This window comes from Coptis chinensis, chromosome 1 (assembly GCF_015680905.1).
Source record: "Coptis chinensis isolate HL-2020 chromosome 1, ASM1568090v1, whole genome shotgun sequence".
Lineage (NCBI taxonomy): Eukaryota > Viridiplantae > Streptophyta > Magnoliopsida > Ranunculales > Ranunculaceae > Coptis > Coptis chinensis.
Genome location: NC_141456.1, coordinates 61,844,549 through 61,865,225, shown reverse-complemented (window position 1 = coordinate 61,865,225; position 20,677 = coordinate 61,844,549). Strand labels below are relative to the sequence as shown.

The 20,677-nt window shown below is 36.5% G+C and overlaps 1 protein-coding gene across 1 annotated transcript; it reads right to left on the bottom strand.

Moving 5' to 3' along the window:
* Nucleotides 1-9,317: 9,317 nt before the first annotated feature.
* Nucleotides 9,318-11,403, bottom strand: LOC147524858 (uncharacterized). The gene has a single exon (XM_086563939.1). The coding sequence runs from the start codon at nt 11,239-11,241 to the stop codon at nt 9,922-9,924; it is 1,320 nt and encodes a 439-aa protein (XP_086420065.1). The 5' UTR covers nt 11,242-11,403; the 3' UTR covers nt 9,318-9,921.
* Between the last annotated feature and the right edge of the window lie 9,274 nt (nt 11,404-20,677).

The window sequence follows — 20,677 nt, the reverse complement described above, 5'->3', positions numbered from 1 at the left end:
AAAAACAAAAATTTGATAAGTTGAGAAATTGGATCTTCAATATACTTGTAACCAGAGAAGAACCTCATTTTATTATTTACTTCCGAATTATGATTCATTCTTTAGCCCTTTGGCTTTGTGACTCCATATAATTTTGAATATTTGGGAGTTCTAACTTTGCTTTTGTTTATCGTCTCCCTTTTGATTTTGAACTTCTTGAAGATTCGATTTTTTTGGAGTTTTGGTTTTTTATACGCCTTTCTTTTCTTTTCTTTCTTTTCTTTTCGAAACAACTGATATGTTTTTGTACAAGGTCTTCTCTTCCATTTTTTGATATCCATCTAATTCTCAACTCGTCAGCTAGATAAGCTTTTTATTATGTGTTGTAACAGGTCAGGGATTTATGGTGAAAAATAAAAAGGATTTTAGAATTTGGTGAAAACTCAAAAGGTGTAACTAGGGGAAAACTATCTTTTTGAGTTTTTAACGTTTATTTGGCTATATCGATCCAAAAAGGGCCTAAATTCTCTGGGATATGACATGGTGATCAAGCAAGTGGACGTGTGGTCTTTCTATCCGGACATTCTTTGTGTCATCACTCAATAATCATTCAGATGAGACTTTTGGCTAGATTCTCACAAGATATGGAACTTAATTGTTCTAGCCTTGGTCTCAGAAAGGCACTGCTATATACAATCAAATGCTTATGCTTGTCATTCATGAAAAGATGATAAACTATTGTACGTATATTAGTCTAAGTTCGAAGAACGAATCGTTACTCTATTGCTATAATGAGATTTCTAAACTTTTTATTCATCATGGAAAAAGGAAACAAGGCTTTTAATACAAAACAGAAAAAAAAAAATTAATCTTTTTTTGAAAAAAAAAAAATTAGGAAGGAAGAAATATACTACTATAGAAAATGCATAGTTTTTGCAAAATATTACTATCATACCCCCAAATAGAAATATGTTTTGTCTTCAAAGTATGAAGAGATAAGGAAAGAGATTATCATAGAATCATGAGCAAAAACGGCGATACACATGTATTATGTTCTTCATGATGAAAATACGCCCACCCCCAAATAAGTTTGGGGCGTGGGTTGTTTGATATCGAACGAGAAATACATTGTTTATTGTACTAGGGATAATTATTATCCTATGAACTTTTTGGATTTTTGTATTTTTATGAAAACATATATAATGTAGAAGATCTAATTAACATGTGTGTTTGATTATTATTACACTAACGATTGAAGAAATAAAAAGTGTGAAATGTAAAGTATGTAAAGAACTATCTAAACAGACACATACGAAATGTGTGTGTGTGTGTTTCAAAGTAATTGGTTTTCTCAATCAAAATGTATCTCTAACCATATAGAGAGTTTGACAAGAAGATAAAATTATACGTGAATCATGTTTCATTTTGGTTACTCCAGGGCATATAATTTTTATTTTTATATCCTCTAGTTTTGAAAGCTATGGAGAGATGTTTTAAAGATAGCTTATACAAAAGCTGTGATTTCTAATACTAAGTTTGAAAACAAAACGTAACCGGTGATCTTTAGGCAAGTTTCGTGTTGGCTCTTTATTGAACCCAATCCAGTTAGACTGTGGCTTCAGTTATGTATGTGTTGGAGGATTTATTGCGCAAGATGTAATAGGAGGGTTTATCTGAGTGGACACTAGTGGGTGGTGGAACTAGGTCTCTTTGGTAGATTTTGGTAGTTCTGGTTCAAATGTAATGGAACCAATGCTCTGTTATGATTGTTGTAGGTACATTGTCTTTGTCTGAATGTATTTGGTAGTTTGATGTGGTTAGTGAATGAAACCTAAAGGTGGTTGGGTTTGTAGATTAGTACTCCATGTGAAATTTGGGTAGATTACTTCTTCTTGTTGAAGTGATGATATGTTGTTGAGCAAGGGACAATTGGTATCTATGTGGTTTAATCTAAGACAAAAAGTGCATGGTGATATAGGCGACCATTAGTAACACATAACTAATCCTCAAACCGCCCTTAGAAGAATAGAGATTGCATACTTCTTAGGGTTAGTCTATGTAAAATTCATTGCCCATTTTGTTTTTGAAAAAACCACATCACTATTGATGTATCGAGAATCTTTCATATTGAGAACGGAGAAAAACAACTATTTTGAAAAAGAGATGTAAAAGAAAGAAAAAGAAAATTGTATATTCACTCTATAGGATCACACTTACTCAATCGACGAGTAAAAAGTGTTTTACAAAGAAAATGCGACACTAAGGTTCCGACAATTATAACCACACATTCCAAGAGGAGGGCCCAGTTACCTTAATGATGCACTCCCATGGAATACATCGAGAAAACATAACATGAATCTTTTATAATCAGATATTCAAGACTATATGTGGGGTTATTTTAAGTCAGATTCCCCAAGACAATATATAAGATGGATGATATGTTGTTAAATATATACTAATAATCTAAACATTTGGAGATCAATATAGAAAAACATATTAAAGCACATACCCCCAAACATAATGAAATGATGCATTTAGAGTATAAGATGCAGAATGATAAGATGATGCTTGTGTAACCCATCATGGAACTTTTACAATAACCCGTCATAGTTGAATTGTCCAAAAGAGTGAGAGGTTGGTAGTAGGTATCCTTCATGAGGCTCAAATGATGGGGAATAGGACATACCAGGTTTCTCGACTACTGAAATGATGGACTCTTGTATTTGTATATTGGGCAAAATCTTTTTACTGGGAAGGTTTAGAAAATTATGAATGATCTCAAAGGCAATTGGCTTAAGTGCGAATTTGAGGTTTCTTTGAAATGGTTTCGTGGTGCCATCTTCAAAAATTGGTGGATTTTTTATGAATGGAGGTTGGATTTCAAAAGGTGTTAATTTGGGATGGTGATGGTTGGGTGGTGGTTCTTCACATGATCTTGAGGACTTAGAGAATTCTTCATCTAGTTTTGGCATTTCCACAAGATTGTAGTTCATATCTGCAATAGTAAGGATGTCACAAATTTGTTTCATCGATAAGTCTTTAACGGCCAAACTAAATTGAAATCCATTTTCCACCATAGATTTTATTCCATCTTTTCCAAGCACTTTATTTTATTTGTCCTCTCTGCCTAGATCTTCATTCTCAATGTCATTTTCCAAGTGTGTCGAGTTAATCTCCAATACAAGTTCTTGAGTTTCTTCTGTCGGAGTTTTCTCATTTATGGGTGATGATGCATTAAGACATGTGAGAGAAATTATACGTGACTTTAGGCATATAGTCATCATCATAAGAGCTGGAATTCTCACGATAGTCAGGTAGAGGGTGATGGGGATTTAATTGGTCAGAAGTATCAGGATGGGTTTTAGCAATTGGCTTTATTATAGTAACACCTTGTTTCTCTTTTTGGTTAGGTTATAGACTGGTGGGAAGAATATTAGCCTCAGATGTAGCATCTTTTGAATCGGATTGGAGAAACATAAGGTAGTCGCTATTTGTTGAGTTAGTATTGTTTGCTTTTCCATTTCCTAGTAAAGTTGGTCTGTGATGGATGGTGGAGTGGAATATGAATTTGATATAGATGGTGATGTGAATAGTAATAGGCTTTGGGTGAAACCGTAATCTGACTGACCAGGTGGATTTATGAATGGTGATTGACTATTTGTGGTGGAACTCCATGAATTGTCGACATGATTAGAAAACTCTTGAGTGTATGGGGTACTAGAGAAGTTTGAAAATTGAAGTTCATAATCGTAAGGATTTCCTGTAGTATACTCGAATTCAGTATATGATGGACAATATGATAACCAGTGATAAGGACTATCAGAAAAAGAACAAGGTTCTGGGTTTGTATTGTAATTCCATGACGGTTGCGATGCATATTGATAAGACATATATGAATGCTTAATCAATGATGATGCACAAATAGTAAAAATTCATTTTTTTGGATTTTTGAAAATATTTGCTAGGTCTATAGATTACTATGCCCTGTTCTAAACGAACAATTGGGTGCGAAACTAGGATGGATCTATTACACGGCTTAGAAGAGTAAGCAATCACTTCACCAAGTGGTGTGCTACCAAGAATCTCACTCACGGTGAAGCTGGGGTAGGAGAGTGAGGAATGTAGTTGGTCTACCGGAATCTGGTAACTTATTACTCTAAATCCTCGTGACTATATTTTTGTCTTTTTTTGGAGGAGCGTGACTACTTTAGGCTCTAGTTTATTGATTTTAATTTGTCTGTTTGGTCTAGTGCTCCAAGAATCAAGCAACGTCTGATTTAGCTACATTGGGGAATGACTTCCCAACAGTTGTTATGTGGCTCAGGTTCAGCCTTATGCGTGAATTTAAATTGCAGTGTTGAAATTAAAATTCAAGCAATCATGTAAGCATGCTTGAACACACAAGGTATCCTCTTACATGGGCTTTGAGGAGGTTTAGAATTTACCTCTCAAGCCATGCTTACATGCTGCATGAAGAGAAGGCGACGTTGGTTGGCGTGTGATATGAGAATCAGGCCCAACCATTCGAGCGTTCCCTGTTTTTGGTTACAAAAAAAGGTCCACTGAAAAAGCCCATAATCCGGGATTTTAATAATTAAAAAACTTTGCCTTCAAGGGCCCAAAACATAAAAGTAAACTAAAACTACTACTAAGACTAATAGATTAGATAGATTAGATAGATTATCTTGATTAACTAGAGTTAATCATAATTAGAGTGTTGATTACCAAGTTGATTCTAAGTGCGCGAGCGTATAATTCACGACTCTCCTTGCACACTTGAACTTTCCAAGGCAATAAAAACTCTAACTCTTGGTAAGTTTCACAACTTTAACTAAGTGCTCAACTCATGTTCATCCACATAATCAATCAAAAACTCATTTTTTTCTTTGTTTTTCATTTTTTTTTTCTTTTTATCTCTATCTATTACAACAAAGTCCACTAATTTATACTACTCTATTACAAAATCCGGGTCCTTAGTTACAACCACACACTAAAATTGAAACTAACTGGTGGTGTTGGTCAAGTCAAGCTGTCACCACCAAGAGGGCGGTCACCCAGTCGGTTTCGGCCAAGTTTGTCCGTCTTCCGGCAGCAACTTCAGCTCCTCTCCAACGGTTGAATGTCGAACCTGGATTTGAAATAAAACATATCAGTATTGAAAAGTAACGAAATATATCGACGAAAATTTAGAAAACAAGAAATCAAAGGGTGAGAGTGATGTTTCCTACTTAGGTTCTCAACCAAGCATTCATGCTCCTTCAATCCATGATGGCGGCGCCATTTGAAGGTGTCATATAGTGGTGATTTCAAAGGATTGAGTGAGGTTCACCATAGATTGTTTAGATCTTGAATGAATGGGAGTTTTGAGGGAGGAAAGGTAGGCTTCTTAGCTTTTAGGACTTCTTTTTGTTAACTCTATTTTTATTGAAGAGAACTTGTAAAGACTTTGTTGATTCAAGGATTGAAAACACAAACTTGAAAGAAATAATTTGATTGAAATGAAGAACAAACTTGAAAGAAATAACTTGATTAAAATGAAGAACGAAAAGTAAAACAACTTGAATGTAAATGACTTGAAAAATAAATCCTAAACTACTCCTACATGACACTAGAATAAGTTTAGGTGTATTCTCTCATCCTACTTTTGAGTTCTTATACCCCCTACTTTTACAAAAAGACTGATTTGCTCTCTCCCTCTACAATCAAGACACCTCACCATGGTTGTTTTATGGTTTTCCTTTTTGCTTTTTGCTTTTGTTTTTTTCATTTCTTCTTGATCAAGCTAGGTTTTAGAGAAAGCCTTCTTTTGTATCAAGGTCATCCATCTTTTGTCTTCTGAGTTAAGAACGTGACTTTCAGCTCTCTGGTTTTGAGTCCTTGACTTTTGACCTTTGACTTTGACTTTTTCATAGCAGCTTCAAGTATTCATAATAAGCATAAATAAGGCTCCTTTTGGTGCTAAGACACAACTTTTATGATAAGTGGTCTGAATTACTCTGTAACCTGAAAAAGACAATAAAAGCTATGAGTTGTTTTTCATTATGCCTAAGAAAGGTTATAATGCAGTAATATAAGGGTAATAAAATGCACATTTGGGAGCTGATCAAGTTCTATTTACAAAGACAGAGAAGTGAGAAGATGATATACAAAGATGTATAAGCTTGACTAAATGAGAGTTAAGTCCTATAGAATCAAGGATGGGAAGAAGAGTACTCCAATTTACTCTATCAAAAGCTTTTGACATATCAAGCTTTATAGCCATGAGCCCATAAGTCCCTTGTTCTGTTTCATAGTATGAATAATCTCATGTGCCAAGATAATATTATCAGTGGTTTGCCTATTATGAACAAAGGCACTCTGATAAGGTGAAATGCATGGTGTAATATGTTCCTTCAGTCTATTAGTTAGTAATTTTGAGATGATCTTGTATGAAAAGTTACACAAACTAATAGGTCTGAAATCAGAATATTTTGTTGGATTAGATTCTTTAGGGATAAGAGCAATGTTAGTTTGCCCTATATCCTCTAATGAGTGACCTTTAGTAAAGAATTTTTGGACCACACGAGCTGCTCCAGGTCCCACAATGTCCCATGATGATTTGTAGAAGGTTGTTGGGAAATCATGAGGTCCAGGTGACCTGAGTCCCCCTATATTGAAGACAATATTCTTTACTTCTTCACTTGAAACCACTTTTGACATATCCAAATTATTTTGTAAGGAAATAGAATTGTTAAACAAGTTTTGGATGTGGTGCAAGTTCACAGAAGTGTTGTGAGTGTCATGGTTCTTTAAAAGATTCTCAAAGTGTGAGACAAAGGTTTTGCCTTTATATTTGTAAGAAGAAATCCATTCGTCATTTTCATTTTCTAACCATTCAATTTTATTATATTTACATTTAATAGGCAAAATAAGCAACGTGCTATCACATTTTTTTCATTTTCATTACTTCACAATTTTTTTGGCACTACTATGCAGTGTACAATTTGATTTTTTTCACTTTGATACTTTTTCTTAATCTTTGGCAATTGGATGCTAACGTGGCTACCGGAGTAATAACACATGCCAGTCAATGTATTACGTGGCAGTGTTAAACTATGACACATAAGCAAAAACTATATTGAATCACACTTCTTCATACATCTTAAAATGACATAAGGAATATATTGGGTAAACAAACTCACATCGTTGCACAAATCAAGATGCTAAAAGAGTACATGGCAGAAATCTAGCGAGTACATCATTCAGAACCTCATTTTAAGCTTTCCATGAACTCAGGAAAAAAAAAAAAAACTGAGAATTTCATGTTAGATCCAAAAACAGCTTCTTTTAACTTTCCCCTTAATCATATATACCTTTCTGTGTGTGTGTGCCTATATAAATTAATATTTTTCATTAGTCACTAATCACATTACATAATCATTAGTCACTTAAATAAGAAATTGGATTTGGAGATTTGGGTATGCTTTGTTTCTGATTAATTTAAGTTGGGTATTCTTAGTTTATGATTAGCTATCAGTTGTTGGGTCTTAATTTTGTGAAACTTGTCTACAATTAGTTTATGAATTGATTTTTTTTTTGGGATTTTAATGAAAAATTGGATCTGTTGAAATGAATAGATTGCTTTTAAGATTGGATGATCATTGGATTTGTGAAATGTGAAGAGATTTGAGTTCATTTTGGATTATTTGATGAGAAATTAGTGAAAAGATTGAAAAATTAATGAGACGCTGCCGCTCTACAGCATAGAGAGTTGTAGAGAAAAATCAAAGGAGTAGTATTTGTCAGTTACCTTCATTTTCTGCATTTTTTTTGTGCTTCTTGTTTTATTTTGCCCTATACTAAGGACTAATAACGATAGGGAAATAAATGAACTTAATAAACAAAAAACAATCTCTGATTCAAAGAATGCAAAGTCTCTCTTCTTTTTTCTTCTTTTTCTTTATGTCATTTTTCAATATCTATAGCACTTTGCTTTTCCTTTCTCTTTTACAACCTAATGATATCTAGACCATACATGTGGCATTATCTAATATCACCTGACTCTAAGAATGAAATACTAAACTACCCTAGCATATAGAAAGTACAACACACATAACCTTTGCCATGTCTTGGCCTAGCATATAGAAAGTACAACACACATAACCTTTGACATGACAATACCTTCCCCTCTAAACATCCTTGTCTGATCAAGGATTAAAATGAGGATAATGGGCAGTAATATGTGACCAGTCTTCCCACGTAGCATCTACAGGAATGGCATGAAACCATTGGACAAGGACTTGTGTCACTGCTTGACCATTTCGAAGAACTATTCTCCTTGATAGTATGGCAACTGGTTCCACCAAAATGTTCCCTTCTTGGTCCACTAAGGGCAGTTGTGGTATCGGAACTGCTGTAGCTCCTAGTTTCTGTTTCAATTGGGAGATATGGAATACATGATGAATTTTTGAGCCTGATGGTAATTGTAATTTGTAGGCTTCATGTACTCGAATCTGATGATAGCCCGACCTCAAATCAATTTTGGAGAATACTTGAGCACCATGCAATTCATCTAAAAGTTCATCAATTACTGGCATGGGATATTTGTCTTTGATGGTGATGTCATTGAGTTGCCTATAGTCCACACAAAACGTCCATGACCCATCTTTCTTTTTAACCAATAAAATTAGAGAGGCAAACGGACTGTGACTTGGTTGTATGAGACTAGAACTCAACATCTCTTGCATGAGTTTCTCAATGACAGCATTTTGTATGTATGGTTGTTTGTATGATCTTTATGTTGGAGTTATCCCTCACATGAGAATGAAGAAGAGGAGAGAAAGCAGTAATGGTCGTGTGAAAAGGTCCGAAGCGCCACGCCAGATTGGCTTTTTACCTGGCGCCATGCCCTTTGTTGTGAAAAGAAGATATTTTTTCACCTCTCAAAACAAAGTTACTAGACTTATAGCTTGAGGAAAAATCGTAGGGGCCGCAAGGCGTCAATTTTGTTTCAGCTGCTTAGACATCACTACCATGTCTAAATTTATAGACTTTTATTTCTACAGTAACTGCGAAATTGTGGGTTACTATAAAAATCAGAGGTAAAGTTTTGGAAAACCTAAGTCACAAAGTGAAACCTAATTTTGAGAGCTATCAAAATTGAGAGAGAACTCTTATAAAAAGAAAAGTTTGTAAAGAGAGAAGAGTGATCTAATAAGGTGGAGAGACTTGAGAAGAGTGATTGTAATCTTCCTTCCCACACTTATAAAAAGATTAGCTCTTGTAGAAGTAGACATCATTGGCCGAACCACGTTACATCTTTGTGTTGTGGTATGTTTTATATTTTCTTTGCATTATTATTTGTTTATGATAGTTGTTTAAAGAGTTGAGCATGCTAAGTTAGTTGTAGTAAAAGTTTAGATTTTTGTCTGGAAATTGTAGTTGGTCCAAGAGCAAATTATTTTAGTAGTGAAGATCGATTGGTATCGTTATTCCCAAACACTTTGATTGGTGGGTTCAGCATTGGCTTTGAGTGGAATATGATGGTCTAGGCTTCTTGCAGGTGGCAAGCCTTGGGGCTCTTGAAACACATCTACAAATTCATGGAGAATGGGAGTCACAACATCAGGAATTGCTTGCTGCACTTCGGTAGCAGTAATGGAAAAGAGTTTTCCCACTAATGTATGTGTGTTTCTCCTTAAGAACTTGGTTAATGCCTTAGCAGATATCATCTTAACCGAAGCTACTTCTTCTCCCCCTTTTAAAGTTATTTTCTTGCCTTCCTTCTTAAATGACAGCTGCAACTTTTGGAGATTAATTAGTACATCTCCACACTTCTTGAGCCAGTCTCCTCCGAGCACCATGTCACAACCCCCAAGTATGGCAAAAGTCGAATGTTGTCTTCAAATATGTGTCCTTGCATCTCCCACTTTAAGTTATTACAGACGGTTTTGCTCAGTCCTTTCACCATTGGCCACTGTACATGACTAACATGTGAGCTGTTGGATCGACTTGACATCCCACTTGTTTAGCTACTTTAGAGTCAAGGAAGTTGTGTGTGCTGCCGGTATCTATCAACACAGTTATAGGTTTTCTTTTTATCAGACCTTGGATTCTGATGGTATTTTGCCCCACATTACCAGTCGAAGCATGAAGCCATATCTCCATATCAGTTTCTACTTGCTGCAACAACTGCTCTTCTTCACTTCCAGCACTTTGGTCAGCTTCACTATCGTCTTCTCCAGATCCCACCAACATGTACAAGTGTTGTGTCTTACACATATGTCCGGGTTTATATTGCTCGTCACAATTATAACAAAGGCATTTCTCTCTTCGCACCCTCATCTGGGCTGGTGTTAATCTTTTAATGAGAGGTAATGTAGTGTTTGGATTTGGTTGTATAGTGGGAGGAAGTGTAGGTTTGGGGATAAATGGTGGTCTGGTGGTGTTAGATGGGCATGTGTTTTGCTTTTTTTGATATGATGTGTTCGGAAAATAGGACGTGGTGTTGGGAAAAGTTTTGACAACGGGTCTAGTCTTTTTGGACTGAGCATCTAAGGCTGTCTCTTGCAGTCTAGCTAAGTATAATGCCTGATTTACTCGAGTAGGCTTAAACATTTGTACCGAGGCCTTTAATTCATCTTTTAAGCCACTCAGGAAACTGAGAACAAAGTATTCCTCAGTAATATGTTTATTTTTAGCAATCATGAGAGCCTTTAATTCCTCAAATTTCTCATAATATTCTTCAACCGTGCCCGTTTGAATCAGTTTATTAAAGCTACCCACATAATTATCTTGCCCCACTTCTTCGACAAACTCATCCCACGTATCGAACTCCTTACCCTCTTGATAATCAAGGAACCATGGATCCGCTTTACCCTCTACATACAACGAGGCTATGTTGAACTTCTGGTTCTCCTTCATGGGGTGTATTCGGAAAAACTTATCACACTTGCGAGCTTGGGCTCGTGGATTAGACCCATCAAAACAAGGAAATTCTAATTTAGGAATTTTGAGGAAATTACCTTGCGCATCCTCATGAAATGGAGTTTGTTGTTGAGTATTTTCGGGTGTTTTGGCATCATTGACAGTCTCCAATGGCGCTTTAGTCATTGAAAGAAGTCTAGTTCCACTTTGTTTATCTCCTTCGCTATTTATCCCACCTTTCAACAGCTTAAAAAGCTCATCAAATCGAGCATCTATTCTCTTCTCACGTTGCTCTCTAGCTTCGGCATCTCTCGTTACCCTTTCTGTCAGTTGGTTGAGTGAACCTTGTATTTCCATCACTTGTTCCTTGGTTCCTTTAGCTAGTTTTTCTACTGCACCCAAATAATGGTGCCAAAGATTGTAGGCTCGAGATACCAATTGTCCTATACTAAGAACTGATAACAATAAGGAACTAATAAAATGAACTTAATAAACAAAAAACAATCTCTGATTCAAAGAATGCAGAGCATCTATAGCACTTTGCTTTTCCTTTCTCTGTCATTTTTCAGTATCTATAGCACTTTGCTTTTCCTTTCTCTGTTACAACCTAATGATATCTAGGCCATACATGTGGCATCATCTAATATCACCTGACTCTAAGAATGAAATACTAAAGATTTGGGCTACCACGAGGATATCCCTATAGGGATGAGTGTTTCAAGACCGTTGGATCCGAGATCCAACGGTCCGAAAATCAAAAACAAAAAGGAAGAGAGAGAATATGGGTTTGTTATTTATTTTCGGACCGTTAGATCTCGGATCCAACGGTCTCGGCTGGCGTCCCTATAGGGATATCCATAGCATATAGAAAGTACAACACACATAACCTTTGCCCTGTCTTGCGACATGACATATTTCCATTTTGCTGTACTTGGTAATGGTTCACCCTGGATTTTAGCAGAAAAATCCGTGTTATTTTTAGAGAGTACTAACTTTACTTATTTACTTCGTTTGGAGTACTCCTTTCCTTATATTCATCCCCGAAAAAGCAATGATTTTGAAAAACAAATCCAGTTTCACCCCTCCATAACTTCCCTCACTTATAGATAAGATAATTTTCATTTTCAGCAAAAATTTTAATGGTGTATATTGTGTTTGAGGAAGTAATTTGGTAGTGAATTAAAAATGAACCCAAATGCTTCTCTAATCTAATCTAATTCCATTTCTTTAATTCAAACTCCCTAAACTCAATCAAACCTTACACTGAAATCCAGAAAACCAGTAGGCATGTTTTTAGAAATATTTTTTTCAATCAATTTCTCTATTTTCTATGGAGTGACACACTACAAGAAACAGGGTCTTTGGCGACAAAAGTTTTAGCGACGACAGTATATCGTAGCCAATGGTCACTTTTGGCGACGTTTTTAATCGTTGCCCATACTATTCTAACTTGCTTTTGAAAAATATTTTTGTCGACGTTTTTAGCGTAGCCAAAAGTGGCAATAATTATTTGTAGAACGAAAATAGAATTTTGGCGACGAAGTCAACGACGTAAATTGATTTTTCTATTTAGCTACGTTTTTTAGCGTTGGTGATTGTATTTCATTACCGACGTTTTTTCGAACCATTGCTACTAATGGGATTTCAACCACGTAAAAATATACGTCGCTAATTCACTTTATAATTTAGTTTATATCTAATTAGTTTAGTGACAAAATTTTTTTATATATGGCGCTATATTTTTCGGTCGAGCCCGCTATATTTTTTAGTCATTTGCCGCCCATTGTTTTAAGAAAACACAAAGAAAAAATTAAATAGGAAACCTAAGTCTCCAAAATAGAAAATAACCAAGTTTAAAACCCGACTTTCCTCCCCTTCTCCCACACTCATCTTTCTCAATACTGAATCGCGGCAACCATACGAATCAATACACCAACCTTTGGCTTGAGGTGGCTAAAGGTGATCGAGGTTATTTCAATCCCAACTACCGTAACCCACCTTACCTTAATATTGGTTATCCGATAAAACATTGTTTCTCGGTGTTCTTACACAAAGATAGGAGTTCTCGATTAGCCTTATGCTAACAAAAGGTGGAGAGCATTAACTTCCCCGCACATTGGCAGCGTAAATCAAACTTCATTATCAATTGGTACACTTTACACTCTCTTTCATCTTCTAGAAACCTTAAATTAACCTATGAACTGTTTTTTATGAAGAGAGGCTTGACTAGTTTTGTATTGTTGTGTTAGTTTGACATCCTTTCCTTCTTGTTTGATAAAATGCTTCATAGAAATTTATATTCACTAGTTTTTAATAGCATGGTTTGTAACAAAAGGTCAAAGTAACAACAGGGAGCTCTCTATCTATCTTTCCTCTCTCTCGAAATTAAACAAAGGTGAAGCCACTACAAGAAACAACACCTACTTTCTTCATCTATTTTATTTCCTTTTTATTATCACTATAAAATAGAATTTAATATTATATGATAGCCACTTCATACTTGCATACAAGAGTGAAAATACATGATTTGGTTAGGGATAGAAGAACATAATAGGTTTGGATAAAGTAGATTTCATTAGCTTGGCTGATACATAGTCTGATGGTTGCATCTCTTACTTGATTTAATTGATTTTTATGTTTTCATACCCCTCATAATTTTATGTTTTCAATTTTGGAACGAACATTCTAGTTACTGATCAAAGCCTACATTTTATAGAGCTGATTTTTTGACACCACCTGCTTAAAGTAACCAAGAGGTGGTGTGCTTACAATGACTCATCAATCTCAATTTTGGAACAGGAAAAATAGAAAGGGGATATACGTACACCTTAGATAATTAGATTATGAAAGAGTGGAGAGAGGGATGCCCAACACATTTTTTTAAGAACTTGAAGTCTTTTTTTTTTGAGGGGATTATATGTTAGTCTTTGATCCTAGAGTATTGAATTGGCATGGTAAAGATTTATGAAACAAAAGGTTAGTATCTCCTAGGTGCAGGTCTAATAATCTGTTGAGCCCATTCTCTTAGGCGTAGGCTTCCCTTCTGGCCTAGTAGGAATTCTTCTTGCTACTCCATCAAGATGGTCGATTGCCAATCGTCTTTGCTTGATTCATGTAGGATGGGTTGGTTAAGGCGAAGCGGGTTATAAAGAATCCATTCAATTAGATGCGGTTCATTGGCGTTGCCCTTTCCACTCCTTTACCTCTTTAATCGGGACAAGCGGTTGAACTCAAAGCTCTTTGAACGAGCTCTTTTGTCTCCGATTCCTTTCAGCCAAACTACCTTTCCCCTCAAGGAATGGCGGAACCGGGACTTCTTCATCTCGAAGGCATTTCCATCCGCCTTCCGGAAGTGCAGTTGAAGTAGAGTCGGTAAGCCCGGTTGTTGATGAATTATACTTGTCCCCGAATCAATGAAAGGGGGCTAAGCGCCGGTTCGAAGTCGAGTCTTCCCGTGGCGGTCGGAAGATGAGGCGCCCTTTTTTCCTCTTTATTGACCGATCCGCTGGACAAGTGGGTGATAGATCCCGGTCTATCTCAGTAGTCTCCGGTGGCCTCCGAGAGTCCGAGAAAGCCGCCCTTCTTTCATTCCCATCCTCGGGTAGGTCAATCTTACCCGTCGCCATTTGTTGAATGAATTCCGGATTGCCCGCCTAGGAATCCATTTGTTTTTCCGTTGGGCTTGGGGACGCTAATGCTTCTCCCCATCGAGCTCTGCACCCGCCGTTCCCACAGATGCCGGTTGGCGTAGGGAAGGAAAGTGGATGTGTCGGTTCGGTGAAGACTTTTCCCCTCGAAAGGATAACCCCTTTCCATGCTCTAAGCCGATAGTCGAGTGGCTTTTACGCCTCCTGCACCTCTTTAAATTCCTGTGTTGGTGGGTCCCTTAGCAGCTTTTCCAACTCCCTATCTTCGTTATCGTATCTCGGAGAAAGAGACATGGCATGGAAGGGGAGGATCGGTTTTAAGGTGAAGACTCATCCGAAAGTATGCCTCATATGTCTTTGGCAAAGTCGAAGTTCTTTTCTTCTTCATCGTGGAAACCGCTTTCAACCTCAAGGTTGGGAAAAATCCTCTACCCCAACCGAATGAATGGCGGGGATTAATCTCTAAAGATAAGGTCTTCTTCCACGCTTATACCATTTCGGCTTCCATTTCACCGGCTCGGTTAAAGAGAGTACTATGACCCGACTCTGTTTATCTATCCCTTTCCCGGCTTCGGTGTTGGAGGATTGCTAACCCAACTCTTTGAATCTCGACTAAGCCTATTCCCCGAAAGTACCGCTTTTGCTAACTACACGGCTAACGGAACTTGGTAACCGTTTCTGCTCTATCTCACCACCCCTATCCCTACGGGTTTGATCTCCGCGATTGAAGCTTATCGATCCCGCTCGAAAAAAGAACTTCGCCTCGGGCGCAAAGACTCCACCTCCGCATCGAACAAAAGACTCAAAACGCTAAACAAAAGCTTATTAGTCGTGGTCGTGGTGTACAGATCTGTTCTATCTCTCTCTTATCTCTTATCCCAAGTGAGCATTCGATCCTCCCTTTCAGATTCTCATAAGTGATGGTCTGAGATCACCCATGCTGTATTTCTATCCCTCATCAACGAGCCCACAAGGGAGGCGAAGACCGCCGACAAGAATAGACTTCATGGGCTACGAGGCGCCGCCATTACCTGTCCATACTTTCCGACCGGAGGGACACTAGTAGAGTCCGAAAGGATGGCGTTTAAAAGACGTACTAGTGCCGATACCCATGGGAAGAGTCGACATAAGGTAAAAGACAGTGTCCTTATCTAGAACGACAATAAGGACTGCGAAGTATACCATGGCTCCATACACGCAAACTACAAGCCCGCCTAGCCGAAAAGACAACAAGACTTTCTTCTTTCAAATGAAAAGAAAGAGATTTCAATCTCTTCGCCGAGCTCCCCAAGTTGAAGATCGGGGAAGAATTGATGTCACCCTTCTTTCTCTCCGTCCAACTATTCCTTCATTTCATAGGGGTTCACTCCCGCACCAAGATCGGACCCGCCCTTGGGTTCTATTTCGCTTTCTCGTGCAATAAAAATTCGACGCATTATCGAAGTTGCTAAACTCCGAGAATTTTGGATCACTCATTCGGAAGAGGTCATTTCAAGACCTGCTTGGAAAGTAATTCCTTAAGTAAACATCTTTTGTCAATCGAGGATAAAAGCATGTCAAAAGCCGCCTTTTAAGCACGACCGAAGATTTCTAAGTGAACCCAATGTTATGCTTAACACATCCAATTCGAGATTGAGATACTTTCAACATAAGACTTCTCGGGAGCAGCCTCTTTAATAGATGAATAGCACGCGGACCTACCTTCGTGAGTCTCCCCTACACGAGGTCCGAAACTAGCAATACAGACTTAGGATTTTCCCCTTTCTATGGTGGAGGAGTTTCATCCACTTCATCCACGCCCACCAGCGTAAATAAAGGAAAATGGGTAGCACCATTCCTATTTGAGTCAAGTTACATCTTATATAGCTATCAACCCGAAGTTCCCCTCCGAGGCGGGATCCTATGTAACTACACCCTTAGCTAAAACTATCTCTATGGTCCATGGAAATCGGTCTCCATGTGCTTCGAGACTCGCACAAAAGCTAAAACTATATGGAGGGAGTCAACTCCATTTCACTTTCACCCAACAACCCCCGAGGGTATCCTCACTTGGCTCAAAACCAACCTGTCTCAATCGGGCCGACACCAATCAAATCCCATGGAACACATTGTTCACCTTCACATCTTTGCACCTTTGGCTTCAAAGGAATAACCACATTTATAAAAGAAAAAAAACTCCCCGATACCAACGTGCGTCCCCCCGCAAATTGCTAGATTACTATATCGCAAAGATTATAGGACAATTGTGGGAAATGAGCCCCAAGCCACATATAAAAACATAACTTCCCGCACCAACCAAACCGTTAAAAATATAGTGAAATCCATAAAGGCGGTCAATGCAAACCAACGAAATCGCCCGATTTAGAAAGACAATTCAGCATTGAGGTGGAGACATTTGTTCACAACCTTAGTCAACAATTGACGAAAGAAAAAAGAAGATGACTAAGGAGTTAGATTGAAAAAAAAGCAAAGCGCTTAGCCCTTAAAAGGTGTAGCGGGTCCTCCGCATTTTTCTTCGGGCGCATCTCAAGTCGCTCTTAATTTGATTTTTGCATCTTTCTTTCTCCCATGCTTCTGAAAAATACTATTTCTTAATTTGATTTTTGCATCTTTTCTTTCTCAAAATCGCTCAAGTCGCTCTTAATACTATTTTGACTTGCTTCTGAAAAAATTTTTTTCTTGTGAGTTTTAGCGTTGGCAAAAGTTGTAATCGTTATTAGTTGAACAAAAATATAGTTTTAGCAACGTATTCAACGTTGTAAATTGATTTTATATTTTAGCTACGTTTAGGAGCGTTGGTGATTGTATTTTAGTACCGACGTTATTTGAAATCGTTGCTAGTAATGGGGTTTCAACTACACAATAATACACGTCACTAATTCACTTGATATTAGGGACAAAATTATCGTCGGAAAATATCAAATTAGTTTGGTGAACAAAATTTTTTTAGTTACGGGCGCTCTATTTTTAAGCTAAAGCCCGCTTTATTTTTTTAGCTATTGCCATTGCCCATTAAGAAAATAAGGAAATTAAAATGGAAACCTAAGTTTCACCAAAATAGAAAACTAGAAAAAACAAAAAAAAAAAAAAAAAAAAACACGCCTCTTTTCTCTCTCCTTCTCCCACACCTCCATCTTTCTCTCTCTTTTGAATCACCCTTTTCTCACAGCCCCGCTCAATCAAATCAATACACCAACACCGGCGAAAGGTGAGGCGATGTCTATCTTAACAAAATTTGAACCCATATGTTTTTTTTTTTGTAACCTTGATAAAGATTGCGTTTGTAGGTTCTCATACGGAGATAGGAGCTCTCGCCTTACACTAACAAAAGGTGTGCGTTGAAATTAAATTACCCCCCCTCTCTCTCTCTCTCCCTATATGAATTCCATTAAGTCTATGTTCATTCAGGTGTGATTGACGACAAATTACGTGGAATTAAAAAGAGATTGACAGGATTGAGTTTTGAATTTTATTTTTCATTTGTACTAGTCCGATTAAAACAAAAATATCTTGTAGTCATCCCCATAAATCATATAGTTTTACAAACCGTAATTGGAAAGAATGCGGAGTCTCCAAATTTCTATACTAAATAGAAATGTTTAGCATGTTAATCTATGTTTACATAATAAGGTAAATGGAAACTGAATGAATCTTTCCGATTAAAGCATGAACCATTTAACCATGCCTTTGGCTTCCGTGACAATGGGATGACTTGCACGAGAAGAAACACATGATGGATGAAGTGCTATTGTGTAGTTACAAAGATTTTTTTTTTCTTTTCAAAAGTGGGTAATTATTAGTTTGGACTTACTTTAGCGATTGTTATAGAATGATGTTGCCTATAACAACTATACTAAGCCTGAGAATGGTGATTTTTTTTGTATCACCTATACTAAGAAACTTGGACTCGAGAGGGAAGTTTTGACATACTCGGGGAATAATTTTGACGCCACATTCGACCAAATTTGCTTAGCTGAAATGAAACTATTACTATTACTAGTAGTAGTAGGGGAGTGATGTCATACCAATATAATTGATTGTTACCATGCTCTCCTTTTACACCTAAGCAAAGTGTTGTTGTCTCCTCTTCTTTTTCCCTCCTCCAGATACTAAGCCAACGCTTTTGCTCTTGATTGCAATATCGGTTCGTCCTTAAGTCCTTAACATTAGCCCTTAAGTTTGGAAGTGTATATAATAAAAAAGAAATGGTCAAGGATATACAACCATCTTTTTGTCTTTGCTATATAATATATACAATTATGCATAGTACAAGTGCTGTTGTATTAGAATAATTCTTTTCAGGATAATAAGAACAATGAATTTTGCTATATAGAAACAAATTGTTTCATCTCATTATCTTGATTTTTATCTCTCAAGTAACTCAAGGCTTTTAATTCTCTCTGATTTCTTTAACTAAACCTAGAAATGGAAATTTGCAAGGTTCTCTGTTCCTTGATCATCATCTTATTTTGACCTTTGTCTTGCCTAAGAAATCCAAATAGTCACGTCTTACAGTTCAGCTTTGGTAGCCTATATAGTTGCTTGTATTTGTTTGGAGAACCTTTTACTCTCTCACATTCCTTGTGACTTGAAAAAATTTGAATTGTGTTCGCATACTATAAATACAAATAAAATTACCTTTTCTCCACCTCTGTCTTGATTAATTGTTTTTTTTAAAAGCTAACCTCTTTTCTGGGTTCTTTCTTTACCCTTTTTGCTTCTTTAACTTCGCTATAGTAGTAAGCTTTTGTCTTTCTCTTTGTGTTCAATTCCCATATTGTTCATTTTTAAAACTTGTTATTGCTAGGAAGTAAAGCAATGTAAAAGTCTCAGATGCTTGATTCCGTTGCTTTTAAATATAATTTTTTTCTATATGCATGTTTAACTATTGTCATCTATTTTCAATTTATCTAGAGAAAAAAATTATCTAAAGGTATGTGATATTGACATTTTCTATATATCGAGTGGCTATATTGATCCCCAAAGTCTACAGGTTGCATATAAATTATTGATGTATTTAGATTATGCTAGTATAATCTATTTCTTTTTTAGGAAAATGTTAATTCTATATGAGAGTGTCTTTCTCTCTTTGATTTTGTATGAAATTGTATTACCTGCTTTTATCTTCACACATTTCATCTTTCGTGTTCATATGGGTAGTGTGTCCCTTTCTTTTGGTGTCCGCTTTGCTAAAATAATTCATGACCTACTTAGTTCAAACTTCTCACATTAACTTTCATACGTATTGCTTTCTTTATTTTTCTCTTAAATTTTTGCAAGTCTTATTTTTTCTTTCACCTTTTATTGCTTTCTTGATTGTTCTTAAATATTTTTACAAAGTTTTGTTTAGTTTGTCTTGCTCAATGATTACTAGTGAAAGGAGTATGTTCTATGTTTGTGACATAATTTATATGTTGAAAGATAAATTATTTCTTGCAGTTTTGATTTTTGCATGCATGATTATATACTAGGATTCATTTTTAATTCTTGGGTATGATAAGTTAATTAAGTTAGATATATATGCTTAATGGATTTGTGAGTCTCTTTAGTTAATCTGAATTGTCAAGACGCTACATAACTTAACAAGATTATATTGACCCATTTTCTTCTCAGAGGTACCTATGAGTTAGTTTCAGTAATAGTCCGATTAGTGACGAAGTTATTGCAAGTTTATCCGAGGTCCGATAGCATCCTAGTATTTGTTATTCTTAAATGAGTTTAGTAATGGAGTTTGAATCCAGTGCCTTGAAGTACATGTCGTAGCAGCCTCATTTTTGCTTTCTATATATTTGGCATGTAGTGAGAGGGAAATAGCTTGTTTTTAGTCCCACACCATGCTTTTAGAACCTTGTAACATACTAGAAAATCAATAGGTGAGAAATACCAACAAACACGACCTTACGTTTAATTTAGAATGTGATATGTTAAATAGGCTCACACATTTAAATCCTCGAGTCATAAGGAGACAATATGGTTAATGTGGAAAATGTTGTCAAATGCATGGTGTTTGTTGTTTATTTATTATTTTTTAGTTAAATGATCATTTTGTCTAATGAATTTTTAATAGGAACAAATATGGATAAGAGTTGGTTGAATATGCCACATAGGCCTATTCAATATGCCCAAGGTATTAGGGATTTTATTGC

Coding starts and splice junctions, on each gene's coding strand:
- LOC147524858 (XM_086563939.1), bottom strand. CDS start 11,241: ATGGAAATACAAGGTTCACTCAACCAACTGACAGAAAGGGTAACGAGA.